The sequence below is a fragment of the Pinus tabuliformis genome, chromosome 5_1 (assembly GCF_031772625.1).
Source record: "Pinus tabuliformis cultivar Carrire ecotype Pingquan chromosome 5_1, CPIR1, whole genome shotgun sequence".
Classification (NCBI taxonomy): domain Eukaryota; kingdom Viridiplantae; phylum Streptophyta; class Pinopsida; order Pinales; family Pinaceae; genus Pinus; species Pinus tabuliformis.
The window spans coordinates 989990254-990012005 of NC_142305.1; the positions used below are offsets into that span (position 1 = coordinate 989990254).

General features: G+C 35.6%; 1 protein-coding gene across 3 annotated transcripts in view; it reads right to left on the reverse strand.

Moving 5' to 3' along the window:
• Nucleotides 1-21752, reverse strand: part of MTR4 (RNA helicase, ATP-dependent, SK12/DOB1 protein) — a 330317-nt gene that overhangs the window by 120415 nt on the left and 188150 nt on the right. For all 3 annotated transcript variants that reach the window (XR_016260991.1, XR_016260990.1, XM_089433314.1), the window contains exon 7: nucleotides 12790-13040. Coding sequence is in view for 1 of the 3 variants with exons in the window: in XM_089433314.1 (XP_089289440.1) it covers nucleotides 12790-13040 (251 nt within the window). In the remaining 2 variants the exon portion in view is untranslated. The remainder of the gene's footprint in view (nucleotides 1-12789; nucleotides 13041-21752) is intronic.

A 21752-nucleotide genomic window follows, 5' to 3' on the forward strand; every position in this document is an offset into this window, starting at 1 on the left:
TCAGAATCTTGTCTAATTCAGTTATACATCTCGGGACTCAAAACCCATTTACAAGCAGAACTTGAGATGCATGACATTACATCTATAGAAGTAGCAAGACGAAAAGCAAAAACAGCCGAAAAGAAATCCAAACCAATATTTTGGTCTAAAGCGGAAAAAACATATGCAAGACGAAGGATACCCCAGTATGTGGACTCAAATAATAAAAGATATGTTCCACCACACCGTCGTGAAGATGAAAAATCTAATGTGGAAATACAAAGGATAAAAGAGGGTAAATGTAAATGTTGTGGTGAGAAATGGGACCCCAAACATAGATGTGCTAAAGGAAAAGAACCAAAGAACCTATATAATTGTGAAGCAACTAATGATTCAAACAGTGAAGATTATGACATAGAAGACACAGAAGACGCCCCAGAATTCTCACCAGAATTAGATGACGGAAGTATTCTGCAAGTGTCATTATCAGCTATGACAGGTATATCACAACCTCAAACTTTAAAGTTAAAAGGACACATAAAGAAGAACAACGTAGTGGTTCTCATCGACTCGGGTAGCACACACAATTTTTTAGATGCAACCGTGGCAAGGAGACTCAATATTTTTTCATTTCCCTTACCAAACATGAAAGTGATGGTAGCTAATGGTAAGAAGATTGAAAAGGTAGGGAAATGCCATAAGGTTAATTTGCAGATTCAAGACTTTAATCTAGAGTCTCCATTCTTCACGGTACCGTTAGGAGGAGTAGATGTAGTCTTAGATATCCAATGGCTACGAACTTTAGGTACTTATGCCGCCAACCATCAAGTACAATTTATAAAATTCAAATGGGGAGGTCAGAAGTACAAACTACATGGATTCCAAGAACCCGAAAATCAAGTTGTATCATCATCTCACATGATGAAGCTGAGTCGAAGAAGAGCACCCGCTTATGTAGTACAATGTCACCAGTTAGAGATGTTATCTGCAAATATGACCAGAGAAGAGTCACCAGAGATACAAGATCTGATTCGGAAGCATGAAAAAGTATTTCAAGACCTACCTATGAAGATGCCGCCTAATAGGGAAATTGAGCATAGAATAGAAGTCAAGGCAGGGTCAGACCCCGTCAACATCAAGCCATACCGATATCCACATCTCCAAAAAGCGGAAATTGAGAGATTAATCCAAGATCTTTTAAAGTGTGTGACTTTGATCATCTTGGAGTATCTGATCAAGTGGAAGAACTTACCTGAAGAAAACGCTTCTTTGGAGAATGAAGCATTTTGTCAACAACATCCGTCGTTACATGTGCTTTGAGGACAAAGCATTCTTTCGAGAGGAAGGCAATGTTATGTAAAAAACTAGTTAATTTTAGGTTATTATTTAATTTTAGGTTTAGTTAGACGAAAGGGCACGATCATAAGATCATGCCCTTTCCCAAAGGGTGTCCATGGCGGTATATAAGCCAGGAACCCCATTGTAATCAATCATCATCTGTAATTCATCTTTTTAATAAAATATTTCTATATATATTTCTGTCTCTCCAGAAGTTTTCACAATGAAGTGAACAAAGTTCCTTCTAAAAATTAATTACTCCAAAAGACTTGGAATATCAAATTATCCATTAAGGATATAAATATTATATTAAAATATATGAATAAGAATAGAATGAATGAGAATGATTTACAATGAGAATGAGAGGCTTGCTTATATACCAAGCAAGTGTCTCTTCATGAAGAGTCATGTCTCATTTAGACATGCCTCTTCAACCTAATTACTACTTAACTAATTATTATTTATGATTATTATCATTTACATTATATTTATATTATTTATATATTTTATTCGTTACATTGCCTCCTTCCTCAAAAAGCTTTGTCCTCAAAGCTTGTCGATGAAAAAAGGCTTGATCTCTTTTTCGGCTTTGAAAGTCTTTCTCTCTTGGAACAGTCATCTTCGTCGATACAAGCTGATATGATCTTCTTAGTGACAAACAGAATTGTCGCACTGAGAAGGGATCAGACCATCCCAAATTAATTTTCTGTATAGTATTCTGATCACTGGAATTTTGTAACGACTTGTCAGCGTAAGACGGGATGGATGTTACGTCATTATTCTCTGAAACATTAATTTGTTGTCTTTGGTTTGAATGGTCCTGATACGTAGCTTGGTTGATTTGTCTACTCTCGTGATTCGGATGCCGATATAAAGTTTTTAGATTTTCTTTTGGTGAAGATGTTGTTGAATTGGTTATGGAACATTCACTTGGAATATCCATTTTCTGAACTGCAACATCTAAGTGTGTCGTTTCTTCAACTGATTTTTCTTCTTGAGTTGTCATATTCACTGGATCAGTATTCGTTCCCTTATTTTCAACTTGAACTGTTGTGACTGGAGATTTCGATACTTCTTCTTGAGTGACTTGTTCCAACTTATCTTTTAATGCTTTCTTATCCTCCTTAAGTTTCTTAGTTTGATTGAGCAGACTTTGATTATGGTTTCTCAGACGTAAAAATTCTTCGGTTTCTGATTTATCAACCTTATTTTCAGTGTTTTGAATCTTAAGATTTTCATCTTTTAGATCTTTGATTTGTTCTAATAATTTTTTATTAAGGTTCTTTAAATGCAAAGCTTCCTCTTCTTGTTCTAATAAGTGCTTCTTGAGTTCTTTCTTTGAGACCTTAGCCTTCTTCACTTGCGCAAGTAATTTTTTGACGTGGTCCTTGAGACGAGAATTTTCTTCGTCCTTTTCCATTATTTCTTTGTAATGCATATCCACAAGTCCAGCATATTGTTGCTTAAGTATTGTGATTTCTTGTTTTACATCTCTTTGGAATTGTTTTTGTTCATTTCTTAGAGATTCCATTTTTTTCACTTCTTTTATCTTCCTTTTTCTTTTTCTTTTTCAACAATTTATTTATTTTTTTCTATATATATATATATATATATATATATATATATATATAAATTTTTTATATGTTATATTCTCTCTCCTCTTTCTTCTTTTTTTTTCACTCTTTTAATAAAAAAAAATTATAAAATAATAAATTTTTTATATATATTATTATAAATTATATAATTTTTAATTTATATATACTATAACATTATTATTATATAAAATTTATATATACTTTTTGAGACCCACTTTTCCTTTTATATGTAACTATATAAGGATTGTATAGTATCCTTTTTTATAATTATAATAATATTTTTTTCTCAAAAAATTTGAATGAGACATGACTCTTGGTACCCACGGTCACAATCTTTAGATTTGAACGATTAAAATTATTTAGATCACACCTTTTTTCTCCAATGTTATCAAAGTATCTTCTACTTTTAAAATACCATGGGTTGTTTCTAAAACCACGGGCTTCTCCACATAAAAAGTTTTAAATATCACTTGGTATCTAGGAAACCGGATTCGTCCTAAACCCCCTGCGAATCTTGAATCTGGCGAATCCGACACGATTCGGTCCGGATTCGTGTCCAAATCACAGGACACGTCGTGTCCGAGGGCGTGTCGCGATTTCAGGGGCGTGTCGCGATTTTAGGACACGTGTCCGGTTTCCAGGACTCGCTAAGCTCAGCGCGGGTATGAAAAGGGTGTGTTTGCTCATTAATATTTTCATTTGGTAAGTGATTTGTGCTGTTGCAGCAAGGAGTAGAGCATTTTGGCAGCTTCATAATCAAGTCTAGGCCCTAGTATTGATATGCTATTCATGGTAATGTTAAATTCTTAAAGTAAAAGTGGCATTCTCCTTAATCTTCATTTTCATCCTTTTACTTAAATTTTTAACATTACCATGAAATGACTCAGGATGTTTGAGAGTGGTTCCGGCCTCATTGGATTTCATATGGAGAAAGTAGAATTTTAGATTTCATTCAAAATCCAGCAGACTTATCAGTTTTTCAGGATTTTAGGATTGGGGGATTGCAATGTTTCCATTGAATTTTGTCATGTATTAGGGTATGGAACTCGTATTTAATCAAGAGCACCAAACCAAGAGCTTCTGAATATGTCGCTCCCGCTCCCGTTTTCGCTCCCGCTCCCCGCTTTCGCTCCCGCTCCCAAGTAACAATGTTCCTGATGATATGGGTCTGGACACCATTGTTGAGTTGGCATTGGCCAACATGGATCTCAATGATCCAGTGCTAGAGCCTGTTAGATTTGATGACTTAGAGGGGTCAGCATCCATACCAGCAGATGCAAAGGCGACTATGGATACAGGGGAGGAGGAGGATGTAGAGGAGAGCAGTGGGGACCATGATGATGGGGACAGTGATGCTGATTCTGATGTTGATTGATGCCTTGAGGCTTGTATACCTGTAGTTGTTTTATATTTTCTATTTCTATTTGCCATTGGCATTGCACCAACACTACCTATGTAACACATTTTGATTTGATGACTTAATGAGAAAACTACAGTTGTCAGTGTATTTATCTTACTATCTTGTAGTTGTAAGTTGTCTTTCAGTTATGAATTATGAATCATGATTTAAATTTTTAATAGATTTATCATTTATGTGACCAGTACCACTGACATTTATTTGAATTTTGTATGTATTATGCATGCTAATAGCTATAGATGAAGATCTATGTTTGAAATCAATAAATTTGTATCATTAATTAAAATTTGTGTAAGAAATATGATAATATCTAATTTTTAATATATATATATTTAAAGATATTATATATATATATATATATATATATATATATATATATATATATATATATATATTTTAATAAAATAATATATAACGTGTCCTAACGTGTCCTGTTCCGGGGGGTCAGCGTGTCCCGAATCCGACACCACGAATCCCGAATCCTACGTGTCCCGAATCCCCGTGTCAAGTGACTTAGCTTGGTATGAGATTTTGTATCCCTTTTGTTTTTTATTTTACTTTTAAAATACCATGCGCTATTTCCATGAGTTGTTTTTAAAACCTCCTGTAAAAAGTAATATTTACCTTTCACATAACAGCTTTTGTATCCCTGTTTTTTCTTTAACTTTTTAAAATACCATGGGCTATTACCATGGATTGTTTTTAAAACCACGAGCTTCTCCACGTAAAAAGTTTTAAATATACTTGGTATGAGATTTTGTATCCGTTTTGTTTTTTCTTTTACTTTTTTTTGCTTCTTCTTTTTTTAATTTATTTACTTATATTTTTTTTGGTTAATTTTTTTTTTATGGCCAAAGGCCTAGAAAAATGGAGAAAAGGAGAAACTCCCGAATATTTAGCAAACAATAAATTTGACGAAGAGTCGATAGCCAAAGACTTGGATCGAAAAACAAGCTCTGTGCACTGGTTAAGCAACCTAGAGGACCGAACTGCTCTGATACCAAATGAAGTGAAAAACTTCTAGAGAGACAGAAATATATATAGAAATATTTTATTAAAAAAGATGAATTACGGATGATGATTGATTACAATGGGGTTCCTGGCTTATATACCGCCACGGACACCCTTTGGGAAAGGGCATGATCTTATGATCGTGCCCTTTCGTCTAACTAAACCTAAAATTAAATAATAACCTAAAATTAACTAGTTTTTTACATAACATTACATTATTATTGTTATGTCGGCTCTAATTATATTATGACCCCTTAGACTCCTATATATAGAAAGGAGGTCTTGTCATTTGTATCATCCAAGAATTGTTCATTTGTATAATGTAAAGGAGGTTGCCCCTCCAAGAGGCTAAATTCTAAGGTGTTTATCTCTCTTTTATATCTTATTGTGAGCTGATTTCATAACATGCACTTGTCTCAACTATTATTATGCATTTCTGCAACGTTCTTCCTAGTAGAAACCAAATAACCAATACCAAAATATCAATATCATAATTCCCTTAACATGATGGCCTTTTATCAAGATATCAGATTTTGTTTACTTGCTTCCTTTGAGATCAACATACTTACTCATATTATACAAAAAATCCTTCTCCGTGCTTTTTACCTTTTAACCAAAGTAACCATCAAACGAACTAAGTAGCAAGCTACAATATCTTCTTCCTAGGAGTCATCATTGTCAAGTCTCTCTCTTTCTTCAGGAAACCATTTTTATGTTGATCAATATCGTCAAATGAACACTCCTAGCCTCTTTCATGTACTTTAGCAATATGTCCTACCAGGGATCCAAGCCATACCCCAAGTAAAACATCAATATTAGAGTTGTCAAATTATAATAGCCTCTTAGAAAAGGTGTCAAATTTTGCTATTTGCTTCCTCTGAAATCAACATTTGTTTGCACGCTTTATCTTCACATTGCAACAAGATTTTGCTTCATCTTTCAATTATCAATGTGTTCCGGGACCGAACTCATTAGCTGGAAGCTTCAACATCATTTTCCTTCAGAGTCCTTACAGTTCCCTCCTTCCATCACGCTCATCACTTTCAAGGAGTCATCAACAAGCACAAGTGTTGCTCTACTTTGTTCTTTCATCCTTCTTATTTGCTTCCATAGTTTTGACAGCGTTCATTATGTGTTTGCAATTTTAACCAACAAGTACAACCCATCAAAATATACAAACCCTATATTTTTGGATCTAACCCTTACTAGGGCTTTACTTTCAGCAGAATCATCAGTCCTAGGGTTTTGACTTTCAAACCCTAGGGTTTATTCAATTCAACTTTGGCTAGGGTTTTACCACATACCCTAGATTATCCTAGCAAGATTTAGATCAACAAACCCTAGATGTTTTATTTCAAGCATTAGGGTTTCTATAGAGGGAACAACCAAAATAGTGTTAGGGATTTTCACTTTTATAGGGTTTTCTAATACAAGTCTCATCTAAGGTTTACAAACCCTAAATACCAAAAAAACAAGATTCTTACCATGCAAAATATGTTGCAAAACCCTAATTACTTTTCAGCCCCTTTGAAAAGATCATTACCATAGTCTAGACATGTAAAAAAACACATTGTACATATGTTTGTGATATCATCATACCTCCAAATATTCGTGCCTTCTATATGTGTCAACATGTCTTCAATAGATGTCTCAACTTATCATATGTTGAGCTCCCAACTTTGTCTTCTTGCAGAGCTATACCAATCTTCAGATATCATTCCTTTCTTGTGAAGATTCGAATGTTTTTCAACTGCCAAGTCCAAAGATCTTGTTTTATTTTCTCTCATTGCCATGTACAGACTCTATTCAAAGAAGACTACTTTCAAGGATATGCCTTACAAAGTTTCTCATTCTCCTTACGAGATCACTCTTAGATCTGCAACTTCCATTCTGGAATTCAAACCACAGCTCAATTAGGTTGTGCCTTCAACGCCTCTGTCATATATTCCACCCCTCTGTACATGTGTATTCAAGTCTATATATATACATACATACATACATACATACACAGTGTATGTGAGTCATTGATCATGTCATAAGGTATATTTTGAGCCAGTGTTTATCCACAAGCCCTTGATATCGATACAATCATGACAAAACCATGCACAAGTCGGAGTCATGTAAATTGAACCACTGTAAAAAGATCCTGAGCGCAATTCATTTTAGAGTGATGTCACATACAATTCAAAAACATTACGGAAAACTCATCCAACCCAACTCTTGACAACTTATGTTGACTTCAGTTTATTGCATTCGTTAATACGAGCATAGCAATTCTTATGACAATTTATTGGTAGGTCAACATTATTTCATGGTTGCTAAACAGTCATAAGTTATGAGCCACAAATTACAATATATAGCACGTCAAAATTGCAACATCACTGGGTAGAATCATATCTAATAATGTCGACCTATACCACAATCGAAACGTGCCAATACAAGGCATATTATCGCTCGATGCAACCATAGGTCCCAGAACATACATACGTGTCAAGGTGCGAACTTTTATGTCAAATGTGGGCTTGTTGGCTATGTGTCACGTTGATTTATTGTAATCATTGTTATGCCACAGCAAATCCATGCCAAAGTTTCTAGAGTGAAACCAACATGCCACAATGGACTATGAAAGCGAGCCATAGATACGACCGTTGTGCATTAATGCAAATCACTATATACAATAATGCCTCAAGAAAAACCAAGGACATAAATCCCAGTTCATGCAGGGCAAAACGAAATAGTTGAACTTTCAAAACATTCTAAAGCAAGCTTTTTCCAAATCATAGCGGATTACAAAACAGCCTTTGATATGAGCCTTTACACATACGAGTTGTATATGTTGTGTGAATTGAACAAGCAACTATCAGTGTAAATATCAAATGAACCAATGAGCCACTGTGAAGTCACTTGATGCACAGATAAGCAATGTCACAATTATAGATCATTGTGCAATGTCCTGGCCACTTAGATATGGTGCCACCTCTTTTATAGAGAATGCTAGGGTTTCTGCAGAATTCATGTCATTGATTTTCATAAGGTGATCTCTAGCCTCCTTTCTTCAAACCTTCTGCTCTGATACCATGTTGGAAAATTGGGAGGCTTGTAGTTTAATTTAGATTTTCCTTTCTATAGTAATTGCTTGTAAATTTAGTTTGCTTCTTTATTAATCTTTATTTTGATTCTTTCATCAAACAATTACCATAACATGAACATGAAGATCACAGAAACAAAAGAACACAAGATATACTCTCCAAGCCAGGGCAAAGCCCCTCTAAGGGCGAAACCCAAAAACTTCGCTTCTTGAAGAATCAGATCAAATGAGATATCCAAGACCTATACCTTGAAAAGTGCAACTACGTTCGGTCTCCATAATGATATGTGTAATTGTGATTTTTATGTAATTGATGTAAAGAAGAAAAAATATGATTGCATGCTTGCTTCATGGGTTTCATGAGAAAGAGATTTTATTTTTAGATGGCTCCCATTGAGAGCCTTTAAGATTTGTCATAAAAGTCAAATAGAGTTAATGCCATGTATGAAGAACCGTTCTTGGGCATGTTACAAATGTATAGTCTATAGGATTGTCTAATAGCCCTCCAAGACAGGCACATAATTCTCTTCAAGTCAGCCTCAAGATGAAGTAGATGGCACATGTCGGCTCTCCTAATTAGAGACAAATCCCTTCGTTAAGGTCATATCGTCTTATATACATGGGCAAACCACTATATATATGCATGAAGGGTATTCACATTTCCACAGTCAGCAAGCTCGGATCTCTCTGAAATTCAGATCATAGTTACAGCGAAAAGGGAAGAGACAAGTTCGGATATCAACAGGAATTCGGATAGATGATGAAGGAACAGCGAAGGTCTTTTAGGGCTAAACAGAAGTTCAGATCTCTGAGAAAAGGGTTCGGTGCTACAGCAGAAGAACACCGTTTGGACAGAGGTATATAGACTACATCTCGAGGCATTGAAGGAGCCACAATTTGGTGCTATAATGGAGATCATTGTTTTGTGCTATGAAGGAGCTACAGTTCAGTGATATATCTCAGAGATTCGGTGCTATCTCAGTCTCACAAGATTCGGTACTATCCTATTTTCAGTGCTACTACAGTGATCATATTTCGGTGACACTACAGTGATATATTTTGGTGTTATCTCAAGTGTGTCTATATTTTGTTGCTATCAAGTATGTCTGATAGGAGATGATTTTAGTGCTAAGAAGGTCGAAAGTGGAAGAGGAGTCAAGAAGAAGGAAGGAGCAGAAGACAATCAAGAGAAATAGTGTCTTGGTCTTGGAGTGGCAAATAGGTCAAGGGTCTTGGTCTTGGCATTCGTCAATTGGAATCTCTATAAGAAGAATTTGTGTTGGTTTTCCTCTCAAAGAGTGAGATGTTTTGTCCCTGGCTGATAGCCTACATTCTATGTCTCTTGTCTATTTATGTTCATACATTGGTAAATGTTTGGTGAAGAAGAACACTAATAATCTAAGTAACGAAGATGCTAATCTAAAGAAGCAAAAAGCACCCACAAGAAGTGACTAATTGACAGAAATCACCTAACTACTGATGCCCCAGATTTCTCAACATCATAACCACAAAAAACTTCCACCTCTAGATGCCAGGTCAAACCCTCCTTCTTCCTAACAGATCCATCAACAAGAGACCAGCAACAAGAAATGCATCAAGGCAAAACTTCCACAAACTTTAAGCTCAGGAAGAAATGATAGGCACGGACACATTTACTTTACCAAGCAAATTACCCAAATCAACATTTAAAGCAACTCATCATTTTTTTAGGTTGAGGGAGGACTACAATCAGTATTTAAAGGTAATGGAGTTCTAGTCCATCAACTTGAAGGGACATTATCATTATTGGTTGGAAGGTTAGTGTTTTGCTTGTTTCTACTTGTATACTGTAACCCTTTACTAAACTTATCCCTAGTTTCAATTGTATTTATTTAACCAAATCCTCGTGTTGTTGTTCAATGAGATGATACCTTTTCTCAAGTCATAATGAAGGGTGATATGAATCATTGATCAAGTTTAAATGTTTAGGGTTTTCCTCAACACTTTCTTGATTATAAGGACAATCATCAACATTATGAGGATGCTCACAAATAAGGACACCAATCATCATCTTCTTGGTTAAACACGTCTGAAGGAGCTAAGGTGTTAGAAACAATTTGCTCAATAGTAGGTCCATTGCTTTGAATCTCAGTTCCTTCTTGGTGGCCTTTTGTCATTGAATTGAGGATAGCTAGGACGTGGCCCCTTATCCTTCTCCATAATAGTCAACCTATTCATCATAGAAAGTTGCCCCTGAATAATTTCATTGCTTAACTTATCAAATTTATGAGCAAAGTAACCATCTATGTAAAAGGCACGACTCTTCATGGGAAACACCTTTTAAAGTGTATTAATACAGAGATCCCTCTATCAATGTAATCATCATGCTCAATAGTAATAATATTTTGTTCTTATAGATTTATTTAACTTATCACATTTATTTTGGATATTAAATTGATGAACCAATTTGCTTCATATAGTTTATATTTGTATATTGCATCCCAAACTCGAAGCAATATATGATCTAAACAAACTATCAATGAATAATTGATCAGGGATACAACAAATTCCAAAGCATTCGTAGACCAGATAATGTAAGAAAATAAGTACCAAAGTATGAGGAAAACCAGGAAAAGAGGACTAAACCATAATGCAGAAAAGACAGTGACAACAAGCGAAAGAAGCAATATGCAACTAGGGAAAGAGATAGCAGAGGAGCAACAAATGAGAAGATGTGAAATTCATCAAGAAAGTTTCAACGTACATATAAACAAAGAAAGAAAGAAAACACAGGATGATGGAGGCCAAGCAACAAAAGCAAAAGCAAAGCTGACTTTAGGCTGCAAGACAGGATATGTGTATCCTTCATTGTACTACAGATACCAGCACCGAATGATATTCACAATGCTGAATGAGGGATAAATAAATGCAAATGGACTGGGAAACACATCCAGATGATAGAGAATGGAATGTGCTCCACAATTTTATATATAGTTCGAAGGCAAATATTCTGGACAATATCTACAAACTGAATCAAGAGATGAGGATAGATACTTCCAAGGCGAAATTTCCTGAGGATTTTTACAAACTGAATCAAGCGATGAGAGATATATTTCCATCCAACTATGCTGGAAACAACAAATAAAGTGTTGATTGTAACCTTCAAAATTGCTTATATACTATCTCACAGGGTTCGCCGAATTTCAACCTTGGGATTCGAAATTCGGCGAACCCAAAAAAAAAATCGTTCAGGTTCGGCAAACCTGAGAGTCGAACCTCAAATTCGAACCTGAAGGTGACCCTAAAGATGAACCTGAAGCCGAATTTTATTTTATTTTTTAATTTTTTGCCATTCGAGGTTGAGTTCAAATTTTTTTGTCAGTGGTTTTAAGGTTTATGAGAAAAACCGTGGGCAACACATGGTTTTCTCTTGTTTCTCTTACCGCCACTTAGTTTCCCGTGGTGGCCACTGGTTTGGCTTTATTTACCATGGTCGTCGATAGATTTTCACAAGCCAACTTCAGTTTGAGTATACTTGCTCTATTGTGCTCAGTGTTGTCGTTGCATTTTGTATCGTCTACAATTTCTTGAATTCAATTTCTAGATGCTGCTTGTCCCCGTCACCCGGAGCATGAAGTGAATAGTGGTCGTGATTTGTGGCTCGTGGGTGCTCACTACTACTCATATAGCTTTATTGATTGATTTTGATTTTTTATTATTTTATGTCATATATATATATATATATATATATATATATATATATATATATATATGTTGAAAAATATGTATAGTCGAACTTAATGTCGAACCTCATTGGAAAATTTGAATTCGAATCGAACTTAATCGTTGTCAAACTCGAATTCGAACCCGAACCGTGTGACATAGCTTATATATAGTATATACTGAAAACAAGTCACTAATACAAATGAAAACATATTTAATAACGGGAACTGTCAAAAAATGCTACTAGCATTCCAAGGCAATAACAGCTAGTCATTTTGACGACTTGTATAATAGAGAATTTAGACAGCAAGACACTCAAACAAAAACAGTAATATAGATAGGAGACACACTTACACAGACCATTGCCTATCATCTATCAATATTTCCTGTACCTAATCAAAAGATCAGCAATGAAAACATATTAAATCACAAAAGCTGTCAAACAAGACTACTAGCATTCTACAACCATACTAGCAAAACATGTTAAATCACAAAATCTGTCAAACAATCCTACTAGCATTCTACAACCATACTAGCTGGTTGTTTTGTAAGACTGGCAGATTAGAAAATTTAAATAAACATCACACAACAGAAAACAATAGTCTAGATAGGAGACCAAGTTATGCAGACTACTTATCTGCTCTCAATACTTACTGTACCTATTCAAAGGATCAGCTCTTCCTTTAACCATCAATTTTGCTGTGGATGGCTCCATCTTTTCATCAACCATCAAAATGCAGATGCCACGTGCATCAAGACCTCGCCTTCCAGCACGTCCACTCATCTGAATATACTCTCCACTAGTTATCCAACGGAACTTGTCACCATCAAATTTCCGGACATTTGTAAACACAACTGTCTTTGCAGGCATGTTCAGCCCTATGCTGAAAGTTTCTGTTGCAAATAAACACTGCCACAAAATGGTCACAATCTTAGTTAATGGTAGTTACTATGATCAAAACAATAATTTAATTCCTAACACATAACCTTGATAAAGCTCCAACAAATATCTAGTTATATAAGTAAAATGCAAGTGATTATGATATCTCAAAAACAAAAGCAACAGTCCATAGCAATTTTGGATATCGCATTTTTCCTGGAGCAATTCTACAAATAGAAGTTTTGTCTGAACATAATATTACCACATACTGTATGGTCTGGACACATACTTTTCATAGACCTCCAATTAATCATAAATAGCAATGATAAACTGCCACAAAAGCCATGTTCCCATGTTGACTCGAAGTTAAATATAGCCCAAGCAGTGATAGGAACATCAATATGTGAATGTCTGTCAAGTCTGTTTACATTATGGCCTTCAGTATATTTCATCAATGTTATCATACTCTGAACCAGAACAAAACCCTTTTAACCAAAATTTGAAGTCAAACAGTGTTAGAGATAATTTTCATATTTAGAACATGGCTTATTTGAAATTGACTTTTAGACATATAATAAAGTCTCACCAATAAAGTGATGAAAAAACAAGGCATTTAATATTGTGAAGACTGTAGTGGTTATTAGTTAGGTATTTGGGAATTACATAACGTACTTCTCTTCTACTATTATGTATGAGGCATTGCATCATCAAATGAATCCACTCTTTCCCTTTATTATGAGTCATATATGTATAAAACAGCATGGTATCAAATCCAAGCTGAAAAGAAGCCGAGTGAAGCAGCCGCAGGGACAGCTGTGATTAGAGAAGGCACTGAGGCAGTAAGATCACACGGTGCACAAAAGCATCACCGGTCCAAAGAGAAATTACAAGCAATTTTGATGTATGAAGGGACTTGCTAAAGGTAGAAGATGTTAAGGGTCTAGGCATCGCATTAGCCACCTCTGTGAGATGGTCATACAAGTGTAACATAGGCCAATTTCAGAACAAGTTGATTGAGTAGAGCTACAAGCAGGTCAATTTCAAAACCCATATTAAGAGGTTTAGTTGTTGTCCGAACAAAATGTCAATAAGGGTGAGCAGTCAAGCAACCATCCCTCTACAAGGGAGTCACACTGTGTCTATGTCTGCATAGGGTTGTCATCAAGGTTAGGAAGTAAGCGTGTCCACAAATGTAAAAAGCAATTGTAAAAAGCATTGGGCATGTTAAAATAAAATAAAATATATTTATTAAAAAAACAAAAACCAAATTTCTTTCTGAAGTAGCCATTATGTGAGCAACCAAACAAACTAAACTGTCATGTGAGCCACCCAACCAAGACAGCATTTGTGCATGTGAAGATCCAATGACCGTGAGGGACATATACATATTTTCATGAACAAAATAATCAAGACTCCATGGATAAAAGGCAGACAGTTGTGGACTGTTACGAACATAAATTGTATAAAATAAAATAAACATAAAAAAATATAAATAAATGTAAATACTAAATAATCAAGCAATGATTATGTTAAGTAGTCATTAGTTAAGTGAAAAGGCATGTCTAAAAGACATGCCCAATCGTGAAGGGACACCTGCCTAGTATATATGCGGGTCCTCATTATAACATTCTACATCACTTGTACATTTTATATATATATATATATATATAATCAATTATTATTCCAAATATCTTCGTGTATTTTTACATTAAAGTCAACAAGCTATAGTTTTGTTGCTTCAGTGGTATCAGAGCCATGCCACACAATATAACCATGCAAGTCTTTGAACATTGTTCACCGCACAATATGCCATTACATTTATGTCCTAAATTCATAGAGCAGTTTAGTAAAATTCAAGAAGCATTGTCGCGTTTAGAAAAACCATATGCAAAAGTTAAAGCATGTCAAAAGGAAATCGATAATAAGAAAGATAAAAGCGATAGTGAAGAAACGAAACTAGGTGAAGCAGGAGAAGAAGACTTTGATCAGAATGATGATAATGAGGATGAAGATGAGGTGGATAAGGACTATCTTGAGAGACAAGAAGATGAACAATATCACAACAATGAGGAAGAAAACCATGATCAAAATGATGAGAATAATGCACAAAACATTACATTTAATAATGGGTTTATGAAAAAATAAAAGAAAGTTCACTCACGAGGCTTGTTGAATCTCATTGCGATAGATGAGGCACACTGTATTTCATCATGGGGCCATGATTTCAAATCCAGTTACCGCAAATTGTCAATCCTGAGTGTTGAAGAATCTAGGGCAAGTGAAGTTAATGTGATTCTTCTTAGCATGATAACTATTTGTGAGGTTTTCTTATTAGTACAATCTTTCCTTATTATTAGTGTGTCTTCTTTAGTTCATCAAATAGCTACCAAAACAAAGAGACAAGAACACAAGATGTTTGGCTTTCTGCCAGGGCCAAAACCTCTCCCTCTTGGAGAGGAAAACTAGCACAGTTTTTTTCCTATAGAGATTCCAATTGACAAATACCAAGACCATGAACCTTGACCTATTATGCCACTCCAAGACCAAGTCACCAATCCTCTTCTTCATCATTGCTACACCATTGAGGACGTCACTACTACATCCCTGAGGTCTTCATTACTGCTGCTTCACCATGTCAACAAGGTCTCTTGTCTTCATTGACATCTTCACTGTGACCTTGATTCCATGCCTTTATCAATGCACCGAGAGCTTCATTATGATCTTGTTTAGTATGCCTAGTATATTACTGTGGGATCATAGTTATGCGAGGTTGTTCAATACACCAAGACAATGACCATCCGAGAGACATAGAATCATTGTACTTTACCCGAGATTATGTACCACTGTAACCATCCGAAAATACTGTCCACTGTACTTGTCTGAGGTTAATGTACTCCTGCTCTTGTCCGAGATTCCTGTGCTCCTGTGCCATCCGAAGTTCAGACAAACATCCAAAATCTGTTTTTTCTATGGTGAGTCGGTGACCATAGCGGGGTATTTATAGTTGTTTGTCCTCCATAATTCGCTGACATGTCAATGTGAATCGTTGTGTCTCTTTATTGAACCGACATGACTGTCTTTTGCTTATTTAATTCATTTGCAGGCCAACATGACTGTGTTTTACATCATTTAGCTTGCTGCCTCCATGTTTTACATCCTTTAGCTTGTTGCCTTCTTCAAGAGGATTGTTCTTGTCTTGGAAGGCTGATCTACACACTAGGTTGACTCATATACATTACATATATGCTCAAGAAGAGCTCTTTAACATTTTCTTTGACTCTTTGACTTTCCTATAGGACTTCAACATGTGCTGGACCTATGTAATGAGCAAAAAACTCATTTTATAATTTACAAAAATAATATTTCTTTTATTTTACAAGTACAAAGATCAAAATTATATTTATGAAGGCCAAACCTAGTTACACTTTCTTCAACATTGAGAAGTTGTCGTCTAAGTGTGCCAGTATTACCACTAACAGCCACAGCCGCTACAAATGTGCAAGAGGATGTAATAAAGTCATTGTGTTTGCATCAACCATTAATACTTCAAACATCATTTAATCGGCCAAATATCTTTTATGAAGTTCGATACAAAGACCTCTTGAATGATGCATATATTGATTTATGAGATATGCTGAAGGCAGCTAAGCAAGACTGCACAATAATTTATTGTCTTGCTCGAAATACATGTGATGATATTGGGGCCCATCTTTTGAAAGATGGCATTTCTTGTCGTGTATATCATGCAGGATTGAGTGATAGGGTTCGTAGCCAAGCACTGAATGACTGGGCATCGGGAAAAGTTCCAGTTGTGGTGGCTATAGTAGCCTTTGGGATGGGAATAGATCGAAAAGATGTGCGGATTGTATGTCATTTTAATATTCTGAAGTCTATGGAGTCATTTTATCAAGAATCCAAAAGAGCAGGACGTGATCAAAAACCATCAAGAAGTTTAATTTACTATGGCTTTGATGATCGGAGGAGCATGGAATACATTTTAAGTAACTCCTCACAAAATAAGGGAAATAAAGAAAAATCTGAAGATGCAATGCGCAAGAAATGTCTTAGTGATTTTGGGCAGATGGTTGAATATTGTGAAGGATCTGGCTGCAAAAAGACAATTCATTTGTCTGAGATTCAGAGGGCTCTCCCGAATGATGTGATCTAAAGATATGAAAATGTCAAACCGTCACAACGACACCCTCTGATAGCAAAAAACATCTGATGCGTTTTTCATCGCCGTCACCTATCAAAGCCTTGTCAGTCGAAATCTTCAGTCATTTCACCATGCCATCACCTTCCACACACCTTGTCCACACCATCATCCATTATGCAATCGGACCACCATCCAACAACCAACAAGACTCCACGCAATTTTAAAAAAAATTGCTCTGTGTCCCCTCCATTAGCCTTCCCCCATATCTGACTAAGACATGTTGTCCATCGAACCCCGCCAGTCGTTGTTTTTGTCTTGGTCAATCGACACACTCAAACAACATGCCCTTCCACGACTCAATTCGTTGGACTTACAACCCATATAACTATATAGTTTATATATTATAAAGTTATGTATATTTTATATAGTTGTTATTCGATTTCAAAATACATATATATATGTATTAAAAAAAATAAAAGCAAAAAACAAAAAATATTATTATAAAAATAAAAATAAAATAAATAAAAAATCGATTGATAACCCTTGATTCAAGACAGTATTACACAGGCAGAGATACCAATGACCAATTATCAAAAAAGACGTGAGCCAAGTGAAAACGATTATTCGAGGTTATCAAAAATGACATGAGCCAAACAAAGACAATTATTCGAGGTTAAAGTAAAGGAAATTGCCAACAATAAGCTTTGAGGGCAAAGATCTTCAAGGAAGGGGCAATGTTATGAACATAAATTATATAAAATAAACATAAACATAAATATATATAAATAAATGTAAATACCAAAATAATCAAGTAATGATTATGTAAAATAGTCATTAGTTAAGTGAAAAGGCATGTCTAAAAGACATGCCCAATCATGAAGGGACACCTGCCTAGTGTATATGTGGGTCCTCATTGTAACATTCTACATCACTTGTACAATTTATATATATAATAAATTATTATTACAAATATCTTCATGTATTTTTACATTAAAGTCAACAAGCTAAAGTTTTGTTGCTTCATGGACAATGAATCACCAACATGAGGGAAAGGGTAACTATCTTTGAGGACCTGTGTCACCTTGGAAAATTCACAAAGATACCAAAAGGTATTTCAAATCAAATAGTGTGCCACAGCCTGCCATCAATGAAAACGTGCAAAGTAGGTTCTATTGGGTTCATGAAAGAGCTATCATACCCACTATGGAGATTACCCATACCTATTTGCACATATAAGAGAAGGGAATCATGTTGATTTGAAGAAGAATTCAAAGTTTCAAACAGTTTGAGCTTGGATAACATAAGAAAGATAATTTTATTAATATGAAACGAACGACCATATATATGTCAATTGGGCTGAAGGATACAACCAATACGAGTACAATGTGGGGCGCAAACACAACTCCTAGAAAATGCCAAAGCTAAATCTAGGATAAAATGAAATTAAATAAAAAAGGGATACAATGTTGGACACTGGATAAACCAACGCTCCCCGTGTGTTTCGCGACATGGACTAACCGCCTCTCGTGGATCCTTATCTCTGGCAATGCGATCGTTGACTAACACCTGTGGGTGTTGGACTAACGGAAATTGTGATTCCCAACATACAATAATAGCATAGCCTCATAAACATGTATATAACTGGATCATGTTGAAGGCTAATTGAATAAATCAAGGGTTGGAGATCAATGATGTCAAGAATGCTACAGGCTGATAGACGACAGCAAGGGGGGCAATATTTTTGAAATGTGTAACTAGCTTCAGTCTTCATGATGACATATGCAATCATGATTTTATGTAATTGATGTAAAGAAGAAAAATAAAATTATTCTTGTTATGTTTGAGGCATGGGTTTCATGCTCAAGGAATTTTATTTTAGGTAAAGCTCCCATTGAGAGATTCTAGGGTTTGACATTTGGTATACAAGTCAAATGAGTCATTGTTAAGTATTGAAGACCCATTTGGGCGTATCACATATTAGTTTGAGTCAAATAGAGTCAAAAGACCTTGTCAAAGAAGCAAGAATCAAGTCGGCCTCATGAAGCAACGAGTTCATTTGGAGACAGCCACAAGTCGGCCTAATGAATGGGACAGAATGCCTATATAAAGGAGACCTCAGCCTATCTCAAGGAGGCAATAAATAAAGCAAGAAAGAGTTCGATCAAGGAAGAAAAAGGAAGTTTAAATTCAAGCGAAGATAACAAGAAATAGAAGGAAGAAGATCGAAGCACTTGTGGGTCTGTTTTCTGGGTTATTCTCTTCCACACATGCGAGGCAATTAGGGCTTCATACAATTGTAGAAAGATCACAAATTATAGTCAAGTTTGAGCTCCTTATAAACTGATCTGAAGGTCAAATTGATGAAGAGAAGGGAGACCACCAAGAATAATAGATCGTTCTAACCATAATTCACTCACACGTGTAAGAATTGCAGTAGTTGTAGACAGGTCAAGCATTGCAAACTTAGAGAGCCGAAGTTGCAGTCATCATTACAAGTTCGAAGGCATAAAGGACAAGTTTGACTTGGGTTGAAATTTCTACAAGTGAGAAGAAACTTCTACAAGAAAGAAATTGGACTTGGCCTTGGAGGTGTCTTTGACTAGAAGTTTTTGTCAAGGGTCTAGCTCTTGGAATTCGTCAATTGAAGATTCTATAAAGAGAAGATTTCTTGTGAGTTTTCCTCTTAGATTGGAGAGGTTTCGGCCCTGGCTGATCGCCTATATCTTGTGCCCTTTATCTTATTGTTCTTTATGGTTTGGTAGTTGTTTGATGACGAGTGTAATAATAATAATCAAATGAAAGAAGAAGTTAAACAAAAAAAAAGTAAAAATACACCACAAACAGTTATCAAAGAAGAGAAATCACCTACACTTGTTGCCCCCAGATTTCTCAACATGGTATCAGAGCCAAGGTAACAAGACAAGGAAAAGGAAAGGCAACTTAGTAAAGGACGCTCAAGGATTGAAGCACTAAAAGAAGGATCAACGAAAAGACAAGACATCAAGAAGAACATCGAATCCTCGAGAAGAGCTACTCAAGGGCCGAGTTCAAAGACATCTCCAAGCAGACTTCATCAAATTCAAGGCTCAATTTTGTTACTAGATCCATTATAGAGGCAGCGAAGAAGTCTAACCATCAAGATCTTTTGAAAGATGAATTCACTACAAGGTGGAACAAAAGTCTAGGCTATATTCCATAAAGGCATGCATACATATAAGTATGTTCACCTAGGAGAATGAAGACCTAATCCTTCAACCATAAAAAGGTCAAAATTTGTTGACAAAGAAAATGAGCTTTTGGGCATCATAAAAGGATTATTTTCATCATTCCAAGAAGTCAAATCTACAGTAGCAACTACAGAACCGAGACTCTGAAGTAAGTACAATTGTTTTCCTCATTCAAGAGTTGAAGTCTCCTAGCAAAAAGTGATAAAGGAAATTCTAAAAGGAAGCACAGTCAGAATTTGTTCCTAAAGATCAGATCCTCTTCGGGGCACACATAACATCCCTCCATCTTTGTGATAGCATAAATCCTATCTCCAATATATATCCTTGTGACAAATCTAATCCATTCTGATCCCCGGATCCGCGAATCTGATTCGGATCCACCGGAATATAATGAAAATACGGCAAGTGGCGTATCTGTTTTTTTGGAAACAGATCCTCGTCACAAGAAATGGATCCGATGAATTTTCTCGGAACCCGCAGAAATTAAAAGCCCTTGCCGGAACCCGCAAAAGTTAAATCTCGGAAATTTAGGGTTTTGACTATTCGATAAAGTTAAAAGCTCATGTCGGTGGTCCCTCTTTGTCGACAGTGCACCCTGCACAAGCGGAATACACGAGGAACTATTGAGGAATTGTTTGGTGTTATTCAACGTTCGACGTTATTTGATGTTCACCTCACTGCTTGATTGTTCGACACCCTATTCAGCTCACTGCTCGACTATCCAAACCAAGGTATATATTGTAACCCTGTCATATTATTACCATCATTTTCCACCGATACGAATATGTGTGCCAATTAATCTCTCGTGGGTCGTGGCTCACCCTTGTTAACCTCTCGTGGGCCATGTATTCCTTCTTTCCCTGCACTCGCCCTTCACAAAGTTCGACTTACTAATTCCTTTGCCTCTCCTGTCTCTATTGTCGCGACTTAATATAAAATGGTCACTGTAATTTGCATATGATCTTCAAATGGCATATGATGCTAAAATGTATATATCGGCATAGCAAGCTTTTGTAAATTGTATTATGTATATTTACAAAAAACGTTTAAATATATATTTTCAACATTTAAATGTTATGTAATTAAAATTGTAATTAAATATACAATTTAAATTTATGAACATTTAAGTATATTGACAATGTTATGGAATTAAATGTTATGTATGAACCCTTGTCTAAACCTTGGCTAACCCTATTTTTATTAAGTATCAAACCCTATGTGAAACTCCTATTCTTATTAAGTATCACACTCTATTTTTATTAAGTATCAATTTGGACTCCTATTAGACATTCCCAACAGTGACAAATACATCGTGGTTTTTCATCATAAATGCAGAGAACGTTTTGTGTATTAGATGAA